Genomic DNA, 27,960 nt, shown 5'->3' on the forward strand with positions numbered 1-27,960 from the left:
CAGGAAAGGACATTTCTTTAAAACCGTGTGCCAAATCAGTGTCAGACACAGTTTTGGTTATAGTATCCCTCAGCCTGTGACTGCCACAGTATTATTCTTGATTCTCACTTCATGTAGCAGAGTGGCTATTTGCATTTCAGAGGTTCAGATAACTAACTAATAATTAAAATAAAATGTGATACCTTGAAGACAGATTTTGTTCTTATACCTTTGAAAGCCAAACAGATTTAGAATTGTTGAATCGGATTGTCATTGTTTCAATAAAAGGAGAATTTAAAATGTTCCCTTGGAGTTCACAGTGGAGTATTTCTAAATACAGCAGAGTATTTATAAACCAGATAGCAGTAGAGCATACCTTGCCTGTTTGCATCTTGTTACTTGGTAGTAGTCATGCATCAACATGGAGAGCAAACACGGGCTTAGGCAAAGAAATAAGATAAGAACAAAGCATCACTCCACAATTAATTTGGTACTTTGATGTACAGAACACGTTACTGATAAAGCTTTAAAACTGCTTATGCTTAATATACATGAAATTTAGTGATAACTAGATGGTGATGCATGCATTGCTAGGAACAGACAAGTCTTCTTTTTAAGCAGTGTCACGTGATGAGTTCTTTATTTTTTTTAACTGCTTTTAACAATTTTTAGCTTTCTTGGCAATAAATATGAAGGTACTGCAGCAGAATGCTGTAGTAGGACAAATACACAATTATGTAGAACACTGCATGTTTTCTGTGCATAATTGTGCACTCTAGTCAGGAAGCTTAATCTGAATAATCATGTTTTCCATGGTTTAATCTTCAGTTTTAATGCAACAGGGAAGTTTGTCTCTGGGGTGGGAGGAACCTTCTAGATCATACAGGTTTCAAATGGAACCTTCTGTTTCTTAATTTCTTCCTACTCTTGTCCTAGGATATGGTTCACCATATGGTCTCCATGACATCTTAAACTTATTCTTAGTTGTTTCAGTCAGAATGTCTTGTAGCAAATCTCTGTCAGCATCACTGAAAGTATATTTTCTGTGAGTAAATTCAACAGATCTATCTGCCAATCAGTCAGCCAAAGCAAAAGGAGTGAACATGACCACGATCTTTGCAATGAGTGGGGTTGGGAATGGTTCATGTGACCTCTCACAATGAAGAGTGAATTTTCTCTTTAGAAAAAAAAAAAAAAGAATGAAAATGCAGTGTCCTTTTTATTGATGGTATTTGTTATCTTTATGTACTTTCCTTTAGTCATTACCACTTTCTAACCTTCATATACTCACACAGTGTTTTCTTTAGAAGTCTTCAAATAAATGAAAAAAATCATAAAGTCCTGCTTACCTTATCTGTAAGCTAAAACTACACACCTTAATCATTATTTTAGTAGTTTCTTCCCTCTTCCTGTCTAATTGTTTTTAAAATACTTAAACTACCTCACAAAACTTCCCTGTCCATTTTTTTAAACATTTTTTCCACGCTTTCTCTCCTGGCCCAGTCGTGTCCATCAATGACATGATATCCTTTACTACTCAAAGAGTTTTTTCTTTTCAGTTGGTATCCTCATTCCAACAGGTTTGCTAGGTCAGCTTCCCTTCTTTCTGCCAGATTTAATAACATGCTTTTCATGGACTGAAGTTTTTTCTTTTTTGAAAATGCAACAGAACTTAAAATGTGAAGGGAAATGCAGAAATAAGTGGCATGATATAAGCCTCTGCCTTAAAAGAAGGCCTGTGAAAGGCTACATTGTTCTCTTCAGATATCATTATGTGCCAGAAAATGCAGAGAACTGAGCAGTTTCACTTACCTGACAGATGCATTCCAGCACAGGGCTATTTGAGGCAGCACAACAAAATTAGAATGGTAAAACTGTTCAAAATGAAATGCACATTTATTTCTCATTTACAGCCAGCTCACCTTTGGCAGATGCTAAAATCTCAAGAGAATTTCACAGATCCGCAGGACTCCTCAGCAGTACTTTGTTTTCTGTTTGAATCTGATTTAGCTGAAAGCTACAGCTAGACAAATAGCCCCTGACTGGCTGTCTGTATGAAAAGAATCAAAACCTGAAATTTTTCCTTCTTTCTAAACCAAATTGTAATCTATGCTCATCCAGCCCCAAATTCAACTTTCACACAAACATCTTAAAGTCTCAAGGGAGATCTAATAATCTTCTTAGAAGTTAAAAAACAGGTGGCTGTCAGTCACTGGCATCACGCAGAGAGGGAAGAGCAAAACTGCAAAAAGGGTGTTGAGTTTAGGTAGGTGAGTGTTTAATGGGAGGAAGACAGTTTCTTAATTTATGGAGAATCCAAATTGTGAGACAGGCTGTGAGGAGGGCATTGGAAGTCCTGCACAGTGTGACCTGTAGCTGAGGACTAAACTCAACAGCCATAATTCAGATATTGTTTATTTTTTTGTGATGTTTCTGATGTGTGCAAACCTGGAACAAATATGTTCCACCTGTTGTGGAGTACTCATTGCCTTAAGAGGGAGCAGTTAAACTGGCCAAGAGAAGAAAGCTGCAAGACATTACAATGCAGCCAAGCAAATAAATGGGGAACATTTGGGTTCTAGTCAGAGACCAGAGCCACAACAGAGTGGTTCTATTCAATGAAGTATTTATTGACCAATAAGTTGTTGGTTGAGGGGAAAAAAACCAAATCAAACAGCTATAAGTGAGTGGAAACCTAAACCTGGATGACAGTTACCATTTTGAAACTATGCAATAAAAGAATCTTACAAGCATTGTTAAAATATTTCATTTTAAGCTGGTTTGTTTTTTTTTTTTTTAGCTAAATTCTCAGATATTTTGGTGACAACCTTAAAGCAGATAGGAAGAGGAGTCCTCAGAGGTCCTGCCTCTCTGAAGCCATAGTCAGAGGCCACATATCAGGAATTCTGTCACTTCAAATCTTTCCAAAAATTGATCTGATGTAGACAGACTGTGCCACAGATGAGCTCATATTTCTGAGGAATGTCCCCTTAAAGACTGGAATACTGAATTTATTGCGATAGAGTTGTCTCATTTCTTTGCTTTCAGAGTTTTCAGCATGTGTAAAGAAATAATTGCATATTCTTTGCAGCAAGCCCTGGAAATCAGCTCTCCTCTAATATCCAAACTGTAAAGCTCTTTTTCTTAGGCCTGAATTGATTTCTCTTGCATTGAGTTAGAGTCAAAAATCCAATTAATTTTGTCCTCTAATGAAGAGTAATTTATGGATTACTAAAATCAGATTTGAGTCAACTCAAACATTTGCAAGATTATTCATTTGGAAAAAAAAAAAAAAAAACCCTTCCAGCCCTAATGAAGTACTAGACTAGAAGATGGCACAGTTTCCAGGCATGGGAAGGGATTTTTTTTTTTACTCAGATCTGCTTCTAAACTTTCCTCTTTTATTGCTTCTAGCAAATAAACTGGTGCATGCAAGTGTGAATAGCATAGCACCATGTAATACTGGTGGAGTTCATTAGAGTTTGCTGTAACCCCAATGTTTCTGAGGCTGTTAAATGTTTGCTCAAGCACAAATGTAAGGGGGAAAACAAATAGAATTAAATATTGTGCTTGTGTAAAATACTTAGATACAAATTCAATATTGTACTTGTACCTGCGGCCCTGAACAACACCAAAATTCAAAATAAAGCAATGGATATTGCATCTAGGGATTAACAGATTGGCAGGTAGTTGGAAAAACAGGCTACTTGTCCAGTCTGCTCAAAAGACTGAACTAAACCTCAAGCTGACCTCAAGATTTCCAAGCTGAAGGAAACAGTTTAGTCACCAACACCAACAAATTACCAAAATCTCATTTAAGAAGAATAGGAGCCATGTTTCCTGAAGCAAACCACCCTGCAGGTATTTCACCACAGGCAGTGCCTGTCATTCCCTAATCTCATTTCCTGGCACTGGTGACTTTTATATAGCCCTGATTTTGCCTTACACCAAATCAATTCCAAATAAATCAAATATTAGCTGCTGAATTTTCTGGAATGTATGGGATTAAAATAATTTTCTCATTCTTTGTCTAGCTGGGAAAAAAAAATATTAGGAGTTTCTCTCCTCGTAGCATTGCGTGTGTTCAGATCTTGGCTGCTGGTAAGGACAAGCTGTAACTAAGTAATAACATTTTTCTGCCTGGCCTGGTGCCTGTGTAGAGTGTATTTCACTGTTCAGTAGCCTGTTGAACTAGGCAAGAAGGGGAAGGGAAAGACTCATTTCCATTTTATCTGCACATGCTTGGCACCCAACCCTTTGGAGCAATTGCATAATTAGAAAATGGGATGATATGGAAGGGATTATGCTTTTTTTTTTTTTTTTTTTTTAACTATATAGTCCTCCTTCAAATATGCTTTGTTCTAAATAGCTATGTGAATATTAAAGTAACAACTTCTCATTCCTAATACAGGTTGCCTAGCATAAATAAGTAAAAAAAAAAATAAACTTTGCAAAGATGCTCCCCTCCCCACTGAGTCTCTCTCAGCTTTATACAAAGAATTATAAACCATATTAGAAACATCATTAAATATGTGCCATAACAGACAAAATAGTAAAACCAGACCTGAGTCACATTGCTAGAGGATGTTGGAAAGTGTTACAGGTTGCAGCCTTGAAAACCATTTTTTTCAAGTCCAACTTTCCACCTGTTGTTTGGTTTTAAATCAAAATATCCCCATTTTTCTTAGGTGGCCTCTAGTTAATTCTCTGATCAAAGTGTACATACTGTTCTGCTTCAGCTGGTTTTATTGAGCTTAGAAGCTCAAGATTCAAGCAGCAGGTGCCGTTCTACTGCTGAGCTTTACAATTTCTTCTCTTTTTATCTTGGTAGAATCAAGCAGTCATTGCTGCAAATATGGTACCGCCTCCTCTGTTTCACTTCAGGGTTTTATTTCAATATTATTGGCAAAAGGTGCTGGGTGGGAAGGTGAGAGCAGTCTGGTTTTGTGCTGAGCTCTTGAAGCAGTGGCACTGTTGGCCTGTGTGCATGAAGGGTCTGATTTCAAAGGACTTTCCTCAGGGTGAATTGACAGGATAACCCTTGTCCTTTACTCATCTTTTATTTTTTTTTTCTTGTGTGTGTGTGTGCCTAGACTGCCAAATCAGAGATCTCTCCCAAGAGCCTAATGGCCATATCAGTTCAGAGGTCAGGGATTCACAGCTTTTTGTGGGGCAGGTGCTCACCCTCAGGGAACTGGATCAAAGCCCACCAGCTCTTCTGAGCAGTGTCCACTTGACTGTGGCTCTGTTTGAAGACATTTCTGCCCCTTAGGCAGAGATGACCCTTCTTGCACCCCTGGTAACTGAAACATTTCCATTTTGCTTCAGGAGAAGACAGAAAATGTTCTTGGGATGGCAGTGGCCAACGTGCAGGTACTGGTGCACAAGTAAGGGTGACACCACGTAGCAGACACACACAGAAGAGCACATCTGCTCCTTTCCTTGTTAAAGCAGAACCACAGCAAATCAGCCAAATTTGAACCAATCTAGGCAACTTCTGCGTATGTGAAATTCCCTGTGTACAAAATCAGAGAATCACTGAGGTTGGAAAAGACCTCTGAGGTCATCGAGCCCAAACTTTAATCATTAATGTCACAATTGCAAAACGTGGAAAGGTAGAAATTATTTTTAAGTTTCCAAAAGAAGTCCTTAAAAGATTATCTTTTGCCTTTCAAATATTAAAAGGGACACTGTATCCTTTCTATCCTTTTCTCTTAGAAGAGAGAAAATGTTCTGTTAAGAGTCAGTTTCGATCAATCAGGTTACATCAAAATTTCATTCTCTTCCAAAGGAAAGTGTTTTTACCATCTATATTATCCAGCCTTCCTTTTCTGCATTATCACTGCTGCCACACTGTGTTTTCCTCTTTTATCATTTTTATGATGAGAGCTCCATCACAAAATCTATACCAGGCTACAGCCACCCTGGTTTCAGCCAGAATTATTTGAGAATGTGGCTTATGCTGAGTTCTCAAACATTTTCTCATCAGGAATGTCTGCTTCACTGACTTGGAGCCTTTCTTGGGAAGGTATCAATTTTTTTACCAAATTTCACATAATAAAATCCTAGAAATACCCAGCCCGTGTTTTCAATTTCAAAACTGCTTTTGTTTAAAAAGTATTTTTGGTTGTGTTATGACAGAAAACAGAAGAGCTCATTTGAGAATAAATTATCTGAAACTAATCCTTTTTGTATGGGAAATTTAAAGCTTCTGTATTGTTTCTCAGAACAAATCAAGTCTTCAAGTTAAAAGTTCACATGGGTCAGAAATTTCCTATTTCAGGTAAGAAAGAGCAGCAAGAAACCTGTAATTTGCTTCATATTTTGGGAAATTACAATACGTGCTATTTCAAATTTAAAAAGGTATTTCAAGATCAGGTTTTTGGGTTTTTTTTCCCCCCTGTGTGACACTATAACAGACAATTCAATTAAGTCATCTGTGGTGTGTTTGTTATTACAATAAAGCAAATGAATTGATTTTTTTTCCTGTTCCATTTTGAGAGAAAATCAGATTTTCTAACATTATATATCAGTGAGAGCTCAGGAGAGTTGCAGTGGTCTGGTAGCTCTTAATGACACCTATTTGTTTTTTCCCTAGTTTTCCAGATCAAGATATTCGCAGGGCAGCAGTCCAACAAATAGAAAATGTGTCAAATGATGAATTGCTTGAATACCTCCCACAGCTGGTTCAGGTAAGGAGGAAATTGATAGCCAAGGAAGCCTTCAGTCCAGATCAATAACCTCATTAAATATTTTTGATGCTTTTAGGTTGGTTAAGACGTTGTAAGGGGAGCAAATAAATCTTGTCAACTGATGCCATGAATGGGTTAAAAACAGGCCTGAGGGAGAGACTCTTTCCAGCTTAGGATAATGGAATTGTTTTGGCATTCTAGTTGGGCTCTTATAGATAGCAAATGAAGGTATTTTCAAGTAACAGAGAAAAGTAAAAAGTGCATCTGAACAAGAGAAATTCTGCTCAGGTGACAGGGCTTCATTGCAGTCAAGGAAGGCAATGCTGTCGCTACAAAGTTTTTAATATCTGAGTTTTTAATCACTGGGTTTTCAATACCACATATTACCAGAGAAAACCAGTGTCAGCACAGAGTGAAGTGGACGTTTGGGTGTGCAATTGTCCCTTTAGAGATGTACATAGCATTTCACTGGAAATTAATGTTTTGCAAGTTATGGCATCGCTGCTTCCAAAGCGCTTGGTGATTGAACAGGTCCTGTGCTGGGGCTGAGCAGGAGCTTTTGGGAGCTTTATCCTCTCACTTGGTAACCCTGTGCATATGGATGATCCACTATCCACACTGCAGAGTTTCTCAGGGGTTCTTTCTGTGTTTGTGATATCTGCTTATCTAGATAGATATCTCTCTATGCACTTATGTAATCCACTACTGTGAGGCAGCAGAACCTTCACAGCTTTACAGCATTCACCTTTCACCTTCCTCGGCTTCTGTTCTAAAAAAAGTTTATTTTCCAAACCAGATAATCAGATAAAAAATTAAATATAGCAGTGATACTTTTTAGTGTGGGGGGGAGACAAGCTGCACATTTATATTCATGTTAACACAATCAGGGTGGTGTCTGTCTGTCTTAAAGGTGGTGGTAGATCCTTGGGAACTGAAGTTTCTCTGCTCATTGCCTTGCCAGAGCAAACTCTCCATTGTCTGATTGCTTTGTTCAAACTAAGCACTGGGTGCTTTCTGTTATAAAGGAAAGACATCAAAGCCAGCACAAAATTGATTTTTATTATAATTTTTTCTATTAAGGTGCTCAAGTTTGAGTGGAGTCTTGAAAGCCCTCTGGTGAAGCTCCTGCTGAATCGTTCTCTTCAGAGCATCCAAGTAGCCCATCAGCTTTACTGGTAAGACATCTGCCCTTACAGTCATTTTCTGCCATAGTGGAACTTATCCATGATTCCACTGGTGATAAACCCTCTCTCTTTTGGTTTAAAATCAACAGAAAAGCCAAGTTTTGCCCCTTCCCTTTCAGCACTGGGTATGGGTAACTTGTATAAAAGACCTGCTTATCTCTGCCTTCATCCTGGCCCTGGGCAGGAGGAAGAGGGGCAAGTTCTGCCATTTGGTTTTTCAGCTTTTTTTTTTTTTTTTTGTTTGAGCCAAAAGTAGCCTTCTCTGAAATTTAAAAGCATTGGTTCACTTTCAAAGGAGGCTAGCTGCTGGTTTAGTGATTTCCCTGACCTCTCCTGAAGTTGTCAGAATTGTCATGTGGGTCAAAATCTGTGTCTTACCCATTTTTCATATCAGACTTGTGATGGTGGAGTTTCCAACAGTTCCTTTTCATGATTGTGGAGATGTACCAGGCCTGGCAGAAATTGCCATTCACCACCTCCCTCCAACATAAGGGGTCCTCTTATTGTATTATTGAATTATTCTGTGTGCTGTGCTGTTACCTCAAGGCTCTCTGAGAAACAATGTGGCTTTTTGATGTCCCAACATCTGCCCTGGGATCTGAAAATCAAACTCTGGTGTGGTGGTTTTTTTTCCCCCCACCCCATCTTTAGTAATGATGGATGAACTGAGCTTTCATTTTCAGATCCCTTAAACCAAAGCTTTCCTCCCTGCAAAGGAAAGAAAACAATTTGAAATGTAGTCATTTGGTTGATGAAGTGTGGGGTTGGGAAGAGCATAAATAATACTTTCATACCTGCATGGTCTCTGGAAGTGTTAGTGGGGATAAAACAGAATTATTAATGTGTTTGTTTTCCTGAAATGGGTAGGATAATGTGCTTAATGAGCATATCTTTCAAATAAAGAGGAGCCACATTTAGCCAGCCATTTTTCGAGAGTGCCTAAAATACGCCTGAGACAATTTCTACTAATATTAAGCTTAGTCATACTGTATATAAAATATCCAGTCTGGAGTTTTAAACATGCCCTCAGAGCTGGTAGTTTTCCTGTGAAATTAGAAATTATATCCAGGGTTCATTGGACAGGGGAACATCATTACTTTGCCTGTGTTTTCTTTAACTCCTCTCTTCTCAGAAGAAAAATTACTGTCTGCATTCTTCTTCCTCTTTACTTCCCTACAAATCCTTATTTTCCCCCAAATTTTCCCCAAACTGTCTAATATTATAACCTTAGGTAATATAGAGCAGTTATTCCATCCTGAGTCTATATGTTTATCTGGCACAGTGCAATGTAAAGTGGCAGAACAAATTTATTTTACACACAGCCTTATGTATAGGGTAACTCCATGCACATCAAGTAGGTTATTTCTCAAGGCTCCCTGTATTCTCTGCCTTTCAGCTGGTAGTAGCCCTGTTCATGCTGGGTGCCTCTTTTATTTAAGTGTTTAGTTCTTATGTTTCAAGCTAAACTGAGAACATAAATGTAGCAAACATCTCTTAAAATTTGGTGCTTGTAATCACCATCTACACTTCAGGGGTTTTTTGCTTACTCTGCTCCACCCTGTTCTTCAGTAGTAAACTCTTTTCTACCTGACATTCCAATTTCTGTAATTACTCATATTCCTGCTCCTGTATTTTAAAAGACAGTTTCCCAACCCATAAATTCTACTTACAAAGTTTACCAGTAATGTCATGGCTTTTATTAATAAAGCCTTAAATAATTAATAAAGTATTTCCTTCACAAATTGAATTTCAGTCAGCATAAAAGTAAGGGAAAGCAGAGGTTTTCTTCCACTTGTTCCTAAAGAGACTTTTAAAAGAAGTTCACTGATTTAATAGTGTGGGGAGCACATGTGTGCATGTACACTCAGGTAACTTCTTCTAAAAAACGTGATTAGGTTACATTTTATTCTCAAGTGTCACATTCTGTTTCATTACCAAATTACCTATCAAGAAGCAAGGACTGGTAAAAAAAAACAACATTAATAACAAGTTTTTTCTTTATTTTAATTGTAATGAGTGACATTACAATACAAACACTGTTAAATAATATAGCAATGTGCACACTGTACCTGCCCAAAATAAAATTGGACAAGAAGGCTAATGCAATATAGAAAACTGCTGAAGTTGTTTCAGAGCCACAGGGGAAAATTCAACTGATTTGAACTTCCATGTTTTACAATACTATTGTAAATTTAGAAATTCCTAGAAAAGGTGGTGACTGTGGACACTATAACTTATTTTAATGACAAATACTATTTATAATAAAATGTCAATTACTTCAAATTGACTCAATTTCCCTGCAGATCAGAGATAAGCAGCTACCTAACAATGGTGTACCATTTCATCACTTCTTTGGTATTAATGTTGGATAGCAAATTTTTAATTCCTTTTCATCAAGCAGTAATAAGTTTGTCTGAAGATTTTATTTAAAAATTAGGGGGCAGTAACTGGCAAAAGTGGACAGAAGAGAGAGAATTTTCATTCTTGGGACATATCTTCAGCTGTTGTCAGGATAGTTTCAGCCTGTTCTTTGCTTGTATCTGTTGCAGATTTGTTCCATTAATTCTGCTCTTGAGAATGAGAAGGATCTTACACTCGGTTTGGGTGTTTAAATTTTCTCTTATCATTTGTGTCTTTTCCCTTCTCCAAATTCTTGAGGAATCTGGGCCATTGCATCCATCGGTGTTTTACCTCCTCATGGTACTTCTGAATGCCTTCCCAGGGAGGCTAAAATTTGCCCGTGCATACTGTGCCAGCACAGGAGTCATGAACCACTTAAATCCCATTTTAGTCTTATCTCAGGACTTCCCAGTGTCCATAAGACATGGAGAATGATCCCACTACCTCCTCCCAGACATTCTCTCTGATGGCTAATCCCACCAGAGCTCCTGGCAGGCAAGAAGGCTGGAGCAAGTTTCCCCATTCCCTGGACCTATAGTGACAAGTTACTAAACTGGTTTTAGCAAAGCACAAAAAGGTGCTTGAGGGGAAAGAAACCTGCTGAGCCCTTTTGGGCCCTTCTGCTCGCTGAAAGCCAGTGCTTTTCCCCTTGCTACTTGATGCTTCACACACAGGTGGGTTTTTGTCAGCTTTTGTGCTGGAGCTTTAATCCACCTGGCATCCTGCCGGCTGGTTTCCCTCTTGCTGGAGTGGTTTTGGCTTTTAGCTGCTGTCACAGGTGGCAGCTGCGGCGTGGCGTCGGAGCAGCTGGCTGGGGCAGCAGGTGGCCAGGAGAATGTTTCACAGATGGTTGCCTTCCACAGGAAGATTGAATAACGGGGGGAGGAAATGTCCTCCAGGATCTGTGGCAGCTGCTTGAAGGTGGTGCTGAGGAGCAGCGTGGAAGAGTTGGGAGTGTTTGTAAATTCCTGAGAACCTGGTTTGCTTAGCTCGAGGAAAGGAAAAAGTCAGGGGAAAACCTTGCTGAAGACAAAATGCCCTTTTGTAGCTTGTCTTCTAAGTCACTTAAACTTTGGAGAACTTTCCCAGTTTTTGGCATTTCTGAACTGCAGGTTGAGTGACAAGAGAAAAGGGAGTAGTCTTCTATCTTTTCCAAGTGCACAGCTTGTAGAAAACTAAGAATGTGAGATTAAAAAGGAACTCAGAGGAATCCAGCACACTGGAAACAATGTGAATCAGACTATTGATTTTATGGCTAGAACCTATTTTTTTTTCTATATATACAGAAAAAGAACTATAAGTAGCAAAAAGAACATAGCAATGTATAAAAGTTTAAAAAGACTCCAGTTACATTTTCTGCTTTTGGGAGATTTGTACCTCAATACCTTCTTCTCCAAAATCATTACCAACATTTCATTCAGAACTCCAGCATTGGAACAATTGCCTCATATTTTCTGAAAGGAAATATATTTTTAATGGTCAAAACTGGTCTATGTTAACCATAAATTACTTAAAGTGTTCAAAAGAAGGAATAAATCAAGCAGATGCTCATTTGTCCAACACTCTTAATTATCTGAACATTAAACAGATGACCATCCTCCAGGTCTTTTTCTCCCTGCATTATCTTATCCTTCTCTGACAGTCAGAAGTTATTGAGTCTGCTAATTATGAAATGAACTTCCCAAATAGCTGTGCAGAGCAGGCTGAAAACCCCAGCCCATTAAAATAACACGAATATAAACACAAAAGATGCCTGTTCTTGTTTTTGCATTAATTTGGTCCTTTTTACTGAGCAGAATTAAAAAAAAACATTTAATCATATGTGTAACTTCGAGCCTGTACAGGAATACCCAGTCCAAGGATATTTTTGATTCAGCTAAGTGGTGGTTGTGAATGTCATTGGAATTCAGAGTGCTTGATGTGATTGTTTTGGACTGCAGAGAACCTCGGCCATAGATCACACCTTGGGATTCTAGCTCTGAAACCAGAATTCTTGTTTATGTAACACCAATTATTTGGAGATTTTTTTTTTTTTCTTTAGGGTCTAGTAAATAACACCATTAGAGCATTATTTGTGTCAGATAATGATTCAGCCAACTTCTGTGCTGAGTGCTTCATTATTGGCTGTGTGGGCCTTGGGTTATTGCCTTGCACAAGAGACAGATAATTATTTTGTTTCCTAATTTACAGACTTTCCATTTTCTTGGACTCCAGTTTTAGAAAAAGATGATGGCAAATGGAATAAAGAGATTGTTGTGAACAAGTAACAACTGTTGGGTTTGACCTTTAGTAGTTACAGACTTAGTGAGAAAATGGTATATTTAAATCAACAAAACCATATCTTACATTTAATTAAACATATTTTAGATTTTAATTAAAAAAAACTTAGTATTTTAGGGTTATTTTTTGCTGTCTCTAAAGACAAATGAGTGAACTGGCTTTGACCTCAGCTGGAATTGATAAAAGGAGGTGCTAGCTGGAGGATTAGAGGACTGTGGGGCAAGACCACAATTTAAACTTTCAAAATTCTAACAAAAAGGAAAACAAAAATAAATTCCAAAGAATTAAAAAAATCAAATTGAAAACACGACTGGGAAAGGTTAACAAAGGATCTAAGTATGGCATTTTAACATTTAAAATATAAACAGGGAGTTAATTTTTCCGCACTGTTAAAAATTACAAATTTTTAAAAAGAAATCTGTTTAAAAATTAATAAAGCACCATGTTATGCCTTGTTGTAATTTAGTGAATATGAGGAAAGTCATCAACAAAGGACATAAATAACATAGTTGTGTCTGGTTTTAATTATCTTAATGATTCTTAGTGGAGTGGATGTGCTGCTGAATGTCCAGAAATCAAGGAATGCTGGGTGTTTTTCCAAATCCAGTGCAAGCACAAAAGGGAAGAGGTGAGGTACCCTGGTGACCAATGCGAGCATGGAGTGAAGCATCATGAATTTTACTGGTGCAGGCAAATATTCAGCAGCACTAAATAAGTTGCTGAGCACAGAGATAACTCTGTGTGTGTCCCACCTTTGGAACAAAGGAAATTCCATGCCAAAAGTCATATTCAAGGAGGATTAGCGTTGTCAAAAGTCTGTAAATGCCAGTTATTAGTGCATGTTACTGGAATGAAAAAACACACCACTGTGTATGTGCACAAGTGAACCTACTTAGAACTGCACAGATAAACTGGAAAAGGGGACAGAGCTCTGAAAAGCTTTAATTCTTTTAGCTGCTTCATGATTTATAAGGTAGCACTAAGGAAAAAGCTTTTCAGTGCATTGCTTTTCCAAACATGGCTCGTCTGATTTATTTTGCGCTTGGCTCCTTTTGCAGTTAAAAATTCTGGAGCTGACAAATCTGTTTGTTTTTTTTTTTTTTTTTTAGCTATGCCAGAAAACTCCCCACGAGCTTCAAGTTCTATCTGTCCTAACCCCTCCAGAAATGCAGCTGAGCACAAAAGATGGGTTTGCCTCTTGGATCTGCCCTGTAGGAAGGATTGCACAGAGCCTGGTGGTGCTCTCATGTCTCTGCTGCTGGGATGTGATGGGCAGCAGTGCCTGCCCTGGGTGAGCACAGAGGGACTCAGAGCAGGGTTCTCTGCAGGTTTTTTTTGCCTTTTTTCACTTATTATTTGCATTCCAGCAGCATATGAAGGCCTCAGGCAGGATGAGAGATTGTTTCTGTTGGTTCTGCCTGCCTGGCCTCTCAACCAGTAGGTCTGGCCTGTCTCCTGCATTTTCAGGAAGGGCTCCTATAAGCTTTAGGAGTGTTACCTAGAGAGCCAAAGATGATGCTAAGCAGGTCAGAAAAGGTGTCATTCAGTGCTCCCATACTGACTGTGGGAATTAATATCAGTGGCCAAATGCTTTATTAGCAGAAAGCAGAAAGCTCTTGTACTGACAAAAGTTTTATAGAGAAATTCTTGGACACAGGTTTGTTACCACCATGCAACGTAAAACCCAAGATTCTAAAAATCAAATATCCACAGCAATGCTCAGCCTCTGCTTTTGCCTAGGACTGTCTGGTTACTTCTGTGCCTTTCTTCCTTATTTTCCCATTAAAAACTGTTTTATTGTTGCTTCTTTCAAAGACAAAACAGGGAGCCAAAATCTTTCCAGATGGGTGCCTCATGTCATCTTTGCTTGTCCCAGAGGGACGTTTGGGGATGTAAACCAGAGTAGTAATAAGTAAGGAAATTTTTTGAGAAAGCATTCATCTAGCTCTGTTGCTTCACATGGGTAATTTTCGGTCATGAATTTGAAGGATGTGGAATTATTTTGATTTTTTTGGTATATATTGTGGAAAGCTGCTAGAAAAAGATGCCTGAATCTAATCCTAGAAGTAGTTTCTCCATATGGAAATTTTCTTTAGGCCGATACTGAATGGCCAGCCTTAATGGTCTGAGATGTCCAAATCATAAATAACAGCAGCTGCAATTTAGGGACGATGCAAATTTCCCAATTTGCAGATGCTGATGATTTTGGAGAGACAAAGCCTCAGCTGGAGAGTGAGCAGCGTGGGGAGAATCTCCTGTGACTCTCAGCTGAGCAGCTGGTGCTGTGTTCCACTGGTGAAATGCTGCCTCTGCAGCCCAGGTGCTCCTGATTCTCAGTGCCCAGGTGAAATACTGAGAGAAGATGCCTCACCACAAATTTTTCAGATGTAGTATCTAAAAAAGTTTTAATTTAGTTGCATTTCATGATTTCACTTTCAGGCTTTACGCTTTGGGAATATTTGGGAAAAAAAACCAATTGCATTTCTTTCCTCTGTTTGAAACTTTTGTTTTGCTAGAAATGGCAATTACTGTACTCAAAATGAGTTTGCAGATGTTTCAAAATTGCATCACATTATGTAAAACATTTTATAAGTCTTGCTCTGATATAGGTCTTTTATTCTTTGCAGCTTAGCAAGTTTCATGTTTTAACTATAGCTGTTTGAACCAATTTCTGACAAAATTTGTCTTGAGCCACTTCAGAGCATTGTTGTCAATCCATTCTTCTTGGAACACAAAGTTTTTTGCCTCATGACTTGAATCAATGCAGTTCAGGCCCTGATTTCCTTGGACTGATATGGTTGGAGTACTCATTTATAGTTAGGCTGTTGATCACAGCCTGGTGTGACAGGCTGGAGTTTTGTAAATCATTCCTATTTCTGAACACTGGCAGTGAGAACTTCGAGGAAAAATATGAATAAACACAGAGGCTTCAAGTGGTTACAGGACATCCAATGTAATGAGTTATTGGTAGGCTTAATGTTGCTGTCACTTGTGTATTTTCTGTGCTTAATATTTCTAGGTTTAGTCATCACTCTCCACCAGCAGGAAAACTGGATCTTGGACCTTTGCCTAAACAACTGAAACATTATAAGAAATAGAATCATGAATTAGACATTGTTGAATATGTTATGTCAGGGCATGATTTAGCAGAAAATTACTTTGTGATTTCAGTTTTGGATAATTTTGCTTAGAAAAGAATTCCCCAATGCAAACCCAAATGTAATTATTAACACATTTTTAAATAGTAGTATTTATTTATTTAAATTAATAAATAAATAAGCTAGAATAAAATGTAATATTTCTGGGCAGGAGAGGGTAAGGATTGATAAAAGGTCCTGTCAGGATAACAGTGCAGAATTACTATAACTCAGTATTTTTAGGTGTTTACAGATAATAACTATTTCAGGATTAAACTCATAAAGCCTTTGCTGTTTGAAAAGATGTCCCTGAATATTAATTGCTTTCAGAATGCTCACCCATTCTCAATGGTATATTAGTCTGTAATCAGAATGATGTCATTTGGATGGTGACCAAATTAAAAACCATTTGAGAGAGGACAGAAAGAGCTGGCAGATGAGTTGTCTTTGGCTCTTTTGCTTGAACAACGTTGCTGTGATGTTGTATTAACCTCCTTTTAAACAAGAGAATTATTCAAGGGACCCTTGTCTCACATTGTCTCCTTCAGTGCTTTCTTGGCAAAGAGCCCACCTGGTTGGAACTGAGCATGCTGGACCCTTAAGTTAAACAAGTAAAGTTTAATTTGTAAAGTGACCAGTAATATTAAAAGAATTAAGATTCCTTCCAAATCTAAAGCCTGTAAAATTCTTCCCAATGGGTCATACAAGCCATAGGCATTTCTGTCAGAAGTCAGAAAGCTGAATTGTCCTTTAGCTTTCTCTGTGGTGTCTGTCAAATACACAGGGTACTGTTTAGTAAAGTTCACCACATTACTTTTTGTTTCAGAAAGAAAATCAGGCTACAAGAACTGAATTTTTCTCTCCAAAAGGCCTTTATTCCTGTTTAAAAGCATTCAGAGATAAGTTATCACAATATTGCATCAATGGTGGGTGGCTGACAGAGTAATGTAAAGCCGCAAGGAATTTTTTGCTGACTTTTTTTTTTAAAGCTTTTTGGAGAAACACGGAGCTAAGGTGGAAAGATTCAGATGGCGTGTCAAAAAGTATTCTTAATTCCTCTGCTTGTCACTGGAGATGGCAAAGCAGAGAGTTGTGGCTGAGGTAACCCAGTGAGTGCCACATGGAGCAGTTTCTTGAACAATTTACCTTCCCCCTCCATGGTTATAAACCATCCCATCCGTGCTAAAGCAAGGGACCAGCATGCTTCCAACTCGACTTAGAGGAGGGGCAATGCATGTTTGAAGACAATCCCTAATGCAAAGTTTCTTATTTCAGGTACACCTTCCTCTCTTGGTGTTCATTTTGGTTGTCTTATTTCTTAGCTTGAAAACACACCATCTTTTAGGCATAGTAATTTTTTTGAAATACCATTGGTATCTCACCTCTGCAGTGTGTTGCCTGGCTGCTGTTCACTGCTGGCTGTTACTTGAGGGAAAACCTTATGTTAAGGAAAAAAATTTAAAAAGAAGTTTTTTTTTAAAAAAAAGTGTTATGAAGTGGAGTGTGGGTTTTAAGTGGCACAAACTGCTGGCAGCATATATATGGGAAATTATTTGTTTGCAAATTTGATCAAAGCCTCAGTGCTGGAGTAGCTATTGTTTTTCATTTGTCTGTCTTTCAAAGAGCTAGTACAAATTACCTCCACTGGAAATATTAAATGGTGAATACAAATTTGTTCATTTTCATTCCTTTTTTTTTTTTCTGCTCAGGGTTTTTTCTGGTTCAGGGTTGTTTTGGTTTTTTTTTGTTATGGAAGTGATGTTTTAGGAGAGGCTGTTGGTAGTTTTCTTCATGTTTGATAAAAAGAACTAATTGGTGATGGTTTTGGGAGTTGATAGTTTGTTGTACTACTAGAAAGTTGTATAAATATATATATTTATATAAATAATAAAGAATTTATTATTTCAAAATAACTACATATATATATATATATATATATATATATGTAGTGAAAAATACACGTTAAACACAAAAAAATTTCCTTTTTTTAGTTGGTAAAGAGGTAACAGGGGCTGGATCTTGGTGGGCAGTAGAAAAATAACATTTTGGCTGAGTGCTTGCTGGCTCAAAAGTGGTTGCAAGCTGTGCAAGCACAGCACAGTGGAGCAGCTCTAGAGTGGTGAGGGTTCTGTTGATGTGGAAATAAAGCCATCATCTTTTGTCAGTATTAAAGGTAGTACAGGTATTATATTATTATAACATAGTAATAAAAGTTAGTAAGTGTTTACTTGAGTAGAGGAACACTGGCACATACACAGGTGGATGATCCTTTCAAACCAGCACCCTCCCTCTTTCACAAAATGAGATTTCCTTCCTTATCTAGTAAGTGGTTTGTAGAGTTCTAATCCTTGGACATAAAGGGTGCCTCTTAAGTATTTCACTGTAAACAGCAAAGCCACCTTCAACATATCTCTTGATAAAATCCTGTTTTATGCTTCTTACACTTGATTTTTCTAGCTTGTGTAGCAAGGCTTATATCCAAGTAGATTAAAAAAATATATTCTTTTTCCCCTTACATAAGCTCTCAGTTTTCATGTTCAGCCTCCCCCAGCAATTGTTCACAGTCTGTCATGCAGTGAAATTAAAATAACTGTTCCCCCAAGGCTTCCTTCCACTTCATTCCCAAGATTCACCTAGATTCCCTTGCAAGTGGGTAGAGGATGTAACATGCAAAGCAGCATGATTCTGGCAGTGGGAAGGGTTGGAACTGGGAATTCCCTCCACCTGCTCTGAAAACACTTCTGCCTATTCTGCTTCAAGATCCCAAATCTTCTCCCAGAAACAGAAACCTGAGCGGTGTTCACTGGTTTGGGAAAGGAGGGAATTGCCACGATGTTCCCAGTGTTTGCAACAAAGTGTGGCACTGATTGAAGCAACACAAAATATGCTTTATAAATATAATTAAAATAAGCAGGCAAAGGAGCAAAGGGTAATTGTTCACTGAGGGAATAAAGGATAGCAAGCACAATATTTTTATAGGAGGAAGGGTGCAGGAAAGCAAGAGGAGAGCAGACATAAGTAGTACTGTGAGTGGCATAGATCTGCTGTGTTCTAATGATATTTTCTACCAGCAGTTAAGTTCAGATTCAGGTGACTTCCCAAGAGAACTGGGAGATCTAGAACGAGTTCCATAAAAAAGCATTATTCCCAAGTATAACCTGTGCTGCCACTCTACCCTTCCTGGATAGTGTAATTTGGATTCCTACATTGCCATATGGTTCCCTTGAAGACCCTTGTGCCTGGAAATGTAACATCTCTGTGCTTCTGTCTCAGCCTAAGTTACTGATTCTAGAAAACAGACAGACATCAAGTGTCCTTTTGGAAAAGCCCCTGGAGACTCGTGCTTGATGGCTTCCCACAGATCCTGAGGCTGACTGAACTTTGTCATAACTTCCCTGAGAACCTGAAGGGCTAGGAGCCAAAGGGTGCTGAATATTCAGCTGTTCCTGCAGAGGATGGAGCACTCACATTTTGTGCACTGCAAACTCATAAGAGAATTTGGTCCAGGCAGTGCCATGGGCCAAACCCCAATCTCTGCTATTTTATACACGAGGGTGGTTCTGACAGACGTGGTCAAGTCAGTGTAAAGAGTAACGTGGATTCTTTGTTCCTACCCCAAAATTAATCTATCTCACAGGAATTTTGAAATGTTTGCTGTTCCTGTGAGGGCTGGGCCCTGGCTTGATGTGCTTGCCAGAGATTGCCCTCCAGTTTCCTTGGCTGATGGGACAGAGCAGAGTGACACTTCGAACAGAAAGGGGACAGAGCTTAGAAAAGCAGCTCCTGGCACACTTATTCACATTCCTGGCCAAATGACAGGCCTGCCTGTGGCTGGGTCATGCCTTTTGATACTCCCCTTGTTCTGGGGGCCCATCATCATCCAGTCCAGTTCCCTCTGCCATCCCTGGATCTCTCCCAGCCTGCTGCCGAGGGCAAGCCCTCTGAAGAGCCCACCCACTATCAGAGCTAGCTCTGACCAGAGCAGGGGCCAGACCAGGGTGTCGCCCTGATTTTTAAGAGTTTTCTAAAGCCTTCTGAGTTTACATTCTTGTAGAGAACTTTCTCACACACCTTTTTTTTTTTTTTTTTCCACGATGAAGAGACTAATTTATTTTTTCTGACTCCAATCTTTTATGGTTCTCAAAAGATGCCAGTGGATTGGAGGGTGAACGTGCCACCTCTCCAACACCACTGGACAAACTACCTGTACATCAAATTTCTCCGCCTCTATGAAAGAATGCAAAACAATAGGTTGTTTACAGAGAGTTGTGTGAGAAAGTTCTCTACAAGAATGTAAACTCAGAAGGCTTTAGAAAACTCTTAAAAATCAGGGCAACACCAGGGCACCTGCAGAGGTCCCTGCTGACATCAGTGACCCGTTTCTGTGCATTGCAAAGGAATCCTGTGACTGCTTCTTTACTGATTCTGTTCCCCCTGGAGCCAGCAGGACACTCCTTAGATAAGGGCTTGCACAAAGGGGGTTCTTACCTGTGGGAAATGGATCTGTAGAGAATTTTCAAAGCCTGACAGAAGGTTTACATCATATGTATCTGTATGTAAACTTTGAGATAAGAAATGTTGACTTAGAAAAGCCATGGATTAGGACAGACATTGCTGAGAAAGAAATGGAGCTAGAGACAAGTTTCAAAGGATGGTTTTGTAAATAAGACTGGATACTTTGGAGAAATAGAGTTATGAAAGTTGTATTGTAGTAGGACCCACGAGGGGTAATCTTAGATGATTGGCTTTAAGGCTTTTACAGCATAGCATGGCAAAAGTTGATACACCAAGAAATGCTTATAGTGTGTTGTAATTAAGAAATAATTAATTTCTGATTGTGGTGGCGTGAATTATAACTTCTGTGTTGTGTCACCCTTCACGTGAGACTGAACTGGAATAAAAGTTTTTAAAATGCCTCTCAGTTGCCCCATGTCTGGGTCAGAAAAAGGCTTAATCCAACACTTACCTTTGGGAGGATTGAGAAGGTTTGAGTGTTTTCCAAGTAACCAGTTTTGTAGTAGGTTCCATCTCCTGGGTGGAGGCTTTCACCAGTACCTTTCTGTAGGGTTCCACACAGGTCGTGTTGAGCTGAGGCAGTGTCATGGTGTTCACCAAGCCTGAAGGCAAGCTGAACAGACCCAAAATTATTTAGAAGGAAAAAGAAAAAGTTAGATGGGCTGAGTTCAACGCTGCTTAAATGGAGAGTTTTTTTCTTTTGGTCTTTCATTTGAGAGTTCTTTCATTTGTTTCTGTCAGTCCTTTTACAAATATACAATGGAAAATATCAAGAAAAATTGTTAAAATGAATACCTTTAAGAGAAATTGCTTAATTATTCCATTCTGTCCACATCACCAGCCACATGCTTGCAGATAAAGTTTCTGCAGGTAGGCAGAAAACATAACATTCAATGATGATATTATTTGAAAGATAGCTTTATAAAAAGCCATAACTTACAAGTGACAGCAAATACTCTTTAGAATAAGAAACCAGTAGTTTTCAATTAATGTTAAATGAGAAATTATGTTATGTCAGCTGATATTAAATCGGTATAAATGTCTGGATTAGTACAAAATTATCTGATGTCTGGAAAAAAAAATTAATTTACTGAATTGATATTAATCAGGCTCATTAGCTTTAGTGTGGCAGCTGCCATCTTGGCTAATGAAGAAGGGACTGAACAGGGATTTCCACAGTCAAATTCATTGGCTTGGATTAACTGCAAGAACAGTCCCTCATCATGAGTGTTGTAACACATTATGCATTTTTAACTGAAGGAAGACCTTGTTTGCAGTTCAGCAAGGGAAGTGGGGCTCTGTCTGGGAAAAAAGGCTCTGCCATTTGCAATAATTATCCTGTGAGCACTGGGCATGGAGAAGGTCACATGGTAAACAAGATTTTGACATTTCTGTAGCATTTCCTTACACTGAGTGTGGTATTAAAAGTCAGTATTTATTCTTCTGCTTAACCTGCTCCACAATGTCACACGTTGGGTGTGACGATTTCTATCAGGAGAAGCACTGTAATTTAATTAAACTTTTTTAATAGGCACCAGCTTTGGAGTGACTCACATGGCCCTCAGGTCCCATTTGTGGATAGGGCAGTTTGTCAAAGTGGCCACGGTGGCAAATATTCCTGACCTGCCAGTGCTTTGCTGTGTGTGTCACTCAGCAAAGTGACATTGCTTGGTCATGGAAATGGAGCCTCATTCAAAGGATGCCCCATTTTAAATCTTTTTTTTGCATCAATTCAAAGCTGACATGTGCTGTCTTCAGCTGTCGCCCAGCTTTGTTATTAGGAGTTTTCAGACCAGCAATTTAAAGGTGATTTAAACAATAATTTGCCTGGCTCACCCATGGCTGCCACCCCATGTGTATTGCTGGTAGGGAAAACATGGCATTTACCCATATTAATTTTTGGCATGCACAGATTTTTGGTCTGTCAGCAGAGTATACATTTTGATGAAGTGTGGCTGATTGAGGGGTATTGAGAGCACGGATATGGTAGGAGAGGAGAGGAAAGATGGGAGCTCTGCATCTCAGTCCTCCATCCAGCTGCATCCTCACAAGGACTGAGCACAAGGACAGCACTCAGGGTGAGAAAGATGCCAACAGCAGAGCCAGGGAGCTTCAAAGTCCCAGGAGAATCCTGTGTCAGATGGCTGATCTATATTTATTCTGCCAATGCAGTGACTGCCCCTGGAGAGCTTGCTCCACTCTTTACCTGACTCAGGACATATGGAAATATGACATCTGCTTGCTGCAATAATACTTCCACAAATGTGATTGTGAATCTTGGAACCACACCTGGACTTTTTATCAAAACAACTGAATCTTAATTCCATTTTCTTATGAGCAAAGAAATCTGCCTGGGGCTGTTATTTTCTCCCATATGATTGAAAGATGCTGGCAAAATGTGCTCCCGCATGGAAAGAAGGTGACAATGTTATTAAAAAGACCTTTTTGCCATGGCATTTACCTCTGGCATAAGAGCAGCTTAGAAACAAACACAGCATTCTGTGGAGAGCCTATGAGAAATAAATCTCTCCTCTTTTGACAAAGAAAACAGAAGCGCAGAGAAATAAAATAATTTTGCCAAGGTTACCTATCAAGTAAAATTCAGGATGGATTTTCATTCTTATATCTGCTTTAAATTCTTCTGACATGGAAACCTATGGATTTTAACCCCAAGGTTAAAACTCATTTTGATCTGAAGAGGCTGATGTGAGATTTCCTTGGTAAAAGCTTAAGAAAGCAACACCTTCTTCTTAGGGGTTCATTAAAAGGGATTTTATTTGATTCAAAAGTTTATTCAGATCTGGTCCCACAGCTGAACATGTCTCAGCAGAGCTGAGATGGACTTTTAAACCTAGATGAGACTCTATGTCTACTCCCAGCAATGAAAGAGCAGCAAGGTGTCTGAAGTGAGATTAATTTCAGCAAGCCTCTGCAAACCAAGCCAGCCCAATTTCATGTAGGTCTCTGCCTCATTTTCCTACTGTGCCTGCCCTCCAGCTCTTCTGTTTTCCATGGTAACTAGGCCAGCTGTCGACTAGGAAAATACCCTGGGGCCATCTGAAAAAGAAAGCTTTTCTCTTACTAATATCTTACAGCAAGCTTTCCTCGGTACATGAGCTTAACTTCAAATTCCCACTTCTCTATTTGCAAAGCCAATATTTGGGGGCAATAAAGCAGTGAAATGGAAGGAAAATCAGAACCAGACTAGTATTTAAAAAGGAGAAATCTAAAGTTATTTCCATCTCTGCTCTGCTCTCCTACCTTTGCAAGAGATACTATTGTTATGTATAACATGGAGCAAAAAATTAATAGAGGCCAAGAAAAGAGGAAGAAAAATAAAACCAGAGAGGAAGAAATAAAGCCAGCCTACAAAAGGTATGAAGATAAAATATTCTTCTTTACCATGTAAATGCTTGTTCTTCCTTCCTGTCACCATCTTTCATGGTCACCTCTCTTTTAATTAAATTAAAGCCTAGTAGCTATCATCTTATTTGAAAAAGATTGCAGAGTAGCCTTATGCATAAGGAGAGCAGTAAGATTTCTCCCTTAAAGGAGTCAGAACCATGAAAAGATGAAAAAGTGTGATTTGGACTCTGAAGACTCCCCCACTGAAAGCTCTGATTTTCTCTCTCCTAGTCCCTGAAAACAAATGAGCTGTTTTTGAAGCCTAAGGGACTGCATGTCCTCATGATGCCCCTTTGAAAGTTGTCTTCAGTCATTCTCTTGACAAAGTCACCCAGGTAGAGGCACAGAGCTAACAGGGCACTGTGATCCCACGGTCTGATCCCTGCATCCTTTGTCGTTGTGCAGCATTGAGCTGCCACACAGCAAATTGACACCAAAAGGAGGCTCAACATCTTGCAGAAAGCACACTCTGTCAGATATGAGAGGTCTTGTAATTACACTGAGCTACCAGGATTGCTGAAACACTTAGAGCAGTACCTGCTGGGGCTCATGTTTCCTCCCTGTTCCTGTTAGGCACTGATTTGAATGAAGTTCCCTTTGATAGCTATTGGGAAAATAAGATAAGCTGGTCTGCTAGCTACAGCAGTGATGAAAGCAAAGATCCAGAAGACAGACATGTCAGGAAATAATGTGGAATCAGTTCTTGTTGTATCTGTGCTACCTGTGCTTAAAACACAGTGGATCTACAGACAGCTTCTTCCAGAGAGGTAGAAGGGATGCAGCCTTAAAAGAAACATTAACTCCCCTTGAGTTTGAAACATATCACATCTCAAACATCCTTCCTCTGCTGTTGACATCTGAGCACCTTTTCTCTAAAAATCTGAGACTCTGCTTGAAAGAGAACAGCTTTGAATGTAGACATTGTTCAACAAAGCAAATTCTTGTAACTGAATGCAGAGCAAATAGGAAAATTAACAGCTCTGCAGAACAAGTTCTTTCAAATGTCATAATATTTGAAAAACAATGTCAGTGTCTTATCCTATTTCCCCACCCCCCTAAACCAAACTCTTCCTTTTCCATGCCCAGAGTCATAAAAAAAAAGGCAATCTGAAAACTCTAGGATTATAAAGATCTGGCTCAGAATATATGAATAAAACCTGGAACTGCTCCTGTTACGAGCGGCCTTAATGACCTTGTAGAAAGAGAATTTCAGTTTTCTCCCTGAAGCTATTTCTGTGTTAGTGTATTAATTTCATGGGGTAACCCCAGATGGCAAGCAAGCCCCACACAGCCACTGACTCACTGTCCCCTGCAGTGGGATGGGGCAGAGAATTAGGAAAGAGAGAAAATTCATGGACTGAGATAAGGACATTTGAACAGGTAAAGCAAAAGCAAGAGCAACGTGGCATGAGGAATTCATTCATCACATCCCACGGTCAGGCGGGTGTTCAATGACAACACCACACGTTGGTGACTTGGGAAGACAAACACCATCCCCCCAGATTTTCCCCCTTCCTCCTCCTTCCCCATCTTCGTTTGCTGAGCATGATCCCTATGGTCTGGTACGTCCCTTTGGTCAGCTGGGCTCAGCTGTCCTGGCTTCCCAAATTTTTGTGCACCCCCAGCCCACTCGCTTGTGGGGTGAGGAGCAGAAAAGGCCTTGGCTCTCCAAACACTGCTCAGCAATAACTAAAACATCTGAATTATCAACTGTTTCCAGCACAAATCCAAAACACAGCCTGATACCAGCTACTGGGAAGAAAATGAGATCTACTCCAGATAAAACCAGCACAACTAAAAAAAAAAAAAATTAACCAACAAACAAAGTTACCGAAGTAACTGTGGTGTAACTCATTTAATTCTGCAATTTTGGGTACATTTGGATTGCCCAGTGCATGCAGAACCATTCGGAATTAGTTTTGTGTCTTACATTGTGTTTTATAGTGTCATGAGGGATTTTTTCTGTTCAGCTGTGAAGCTAATGGGGACCACAGATGCTGTCCAAAGCCATTTTGATAGACATAAACTGCCCAAACAATAGGCAGTTGAAAAAAAAACATTTTCAGTTTCTCCTCAGTGTATTGCTGTGATAACTGTGGCCTAAATTCAGAAACTGTACAAAGCTTTGCAAGTCCATTGGCTCTCATGGACTGCTTCATCTGAATTAATTTTGCATTTTATTTTGTAGTTTGAAAGTAGAGTAGCTTAGTCACCTCCTGTATTCAATTAATTGCTGGCATATTGGACAGCATCCCAATAAAGCCACTGGGTTTGCTTATTTTAGTGGTGATTATCCCATCTAATCCCATTCCCTGTTCGCTCCCAGTGCAGTTCCCCACTGGGAAGAACACAACAATTTCTGTTATGCCTGGAATGAATGGTGCATTTCAGTTCCTCTGTGTGAATTTACTCTGAACTCTCACAGTGACAGATTGTTGGACGATTTCAGGCTTTGCTGATGCTGGTGTAAGATACTGCATGAAATTCTGACAACAATACGTCATTTGTTCTGAGGAGAAAATCTGTAGTTTTGGAAAAAGTGTAGGCAGGGATGTACTCAGTCCTGTGAAGAAGGCACTGGCAAAAACGGAACCAGACTTTCCAAAATTCATGCCAGACTTGAATGCCAAGTTTCTCATTGAATGGAAAATCATACTGTCCAATTGATAATGTTCATGAAGATATGAAATGCGGTACCTTTGTGAAAAAAAAATTCCTTTTTTCTTATTTCCAAATGCAGTTTTTGGAGAGGAGATTTAATCACTCTCTTTAGAGGGGCCTATTAATATTCTTTTATTAATACTCAAAACCAGTCAGACCTACAGTCACAAGTCTGAGCTTAAGTCACCCTCAGTATTTAATGACACTCCAGGTGAAGGCTTTTCACTGATGTTTTATTAGGGTGGGATCTTTGGTGGACCCTACTCAGAGATTCTGAAGTTATCTAAGGTCAGTACTGCTGCCCACAAACTACCACTAAATTTTGTTGTGTTGGTGTTCTGCTGGAGGTATTTTCTTTTTGTTTGTGATAGTGTGTTAATAAACTTCTGCTTTCAGATCCTACCCAATGAAGAGGAGCAGACTAGAAGAAGACACACTTTGCTAACATTTTTTTTATTTTAATTTCTTTTTACCAACTGGAACAGAAAGAGACAGACACTGTTAGCACTGCTTTTTACTTGAATGATTCTTGTAGCACTTACATTGATGTTACCATGTCCATTCAACAAATTGGAGAAGACCTTATGGGGGTGATTATTTCTTCCTTAAACCTTAGGCCAAGCAGCTTCTATCTCTGGTAGTGACAGTGGTACCTGTGCACCACTATACTTTCAATTAATTCTTGAATTGAACTCATTTTCAAGGCTCATTTCATTTCTGTTTCATTTTCAAGCTCTTTCTCCTCCAGACAACACAGGTTTTATCTGGGATTCATTTTCTTAATGCAAAGTGTGTGCAGCTAACTATATTACATATCAAATAAAACATTTTTCTGCCAGGCAACCTCAGCAGGGTTTGGCACCTTCCCTGCATAGCCCTTGTTTTCATTGATCTGGTAATTTTTTTGTGAGTCAGCTGGACATGCATTCCACAGTTCAGGCATTCAGTGGGAGTGGGAGGAGCTGCCTTGATTGAAGCTACTGAATCAAGTGATTTGTCTGAATGCAGATTGCGTTGTGTTGTTCATAAAGAACTTTGTGAGGTTAGAAAATAATGGCAATGTTGTGTTTCTCAAGCCTAACCCCCGTACTTTATATGTCTGCAACAATATTTTGTTGTCAAAGGGAGATCAACGTGGTAGACTTCTGTTCTATGCTATTAAAAAAGACTCAGAAAAACAAAAGCAAATTAATCATGTGGTATGTTAAAACAAAATTTCACTTTATGCAGAGTTATTTTCTGTTCAAGGGTAATGCTTTGAAAAATGAGTCTATAAAAGCAGCTCTGTTTTATGAGAAGCAGCATGTGGAACTGGCTGCAGGTTTCTCATGTGAGAGGACTGAAGAGGCAAAAGTGGACAGGTGCTTCAAGCAACTGAACAGCTGCTCTTTCTTCATCTTAGAGACTTAATGGTGACAAAGATGCAGAGAAACAGAATTTCTCTGAAATATTCAGAGAAAATGTAACACACTTCGCTCAGTCTACTCAAGAAACATAAACTTTCATTCTCTTCTTGTTCTAGACTAGAAATAAAGATGAAAGATCAGCAGATGAAGCAGAGCCTTTTGTGCCTCTCCCTTTCTGCTGGCTTTGTACTTGGTCAGAAAAAGAGAGAGCGAAAGGAAGTTCAGTCTTTATCCTTCCAGTCAGGTTGATGTCCTTGCTCCGTGTTTCTGTAAATCTCTGGAAAATGCTGGCTACTCCAGT

General features: G+C 39.1%; 1 protein-coding gene across 1 annotated transcript in view; it reads left to right on the plus strand.

Annotated features, from left to right (window-relative positions):
• PIK3C2G (phosphatidylinositol-4-phosphate 3-kinase catalytic subunit type 2 gamma) overlaps positions 1-27,960 on the plus strand; it is a 185,437-nt gene that overhangs the window by 69,965 nt on the left and 87,512 nt on the right. Inside the window, exons 16-17 of the mRNA XM_053977983.1 lie at positions 6,578-6,671; positions 7,752-7,846. Of these exons, the coding sequence (XP_053833958.1) occupies positions 6,578-6,671; positions 7,752-7,846 (189 nt within the window). The remainder of the gene's footprint in view (positions 1-6,577; positions 6,672-7,751; positions 7,847-27,960) is intronic.

The sequence above is a fragment of the Vidua macroura genome, chromosome 5, assembly GCF_024509145.1.
Source record: "Vidua macroura isolate BioBank_ID:100142 chromosome 5, ASM2450914v1, whole genome shotgun sequence".
Classification (NCBI taxonomy): Eukaryota; Metazoa; Chordata; class Aves; order Passeriformes; family Viduidae; genus Vidua; species Vidua macroura.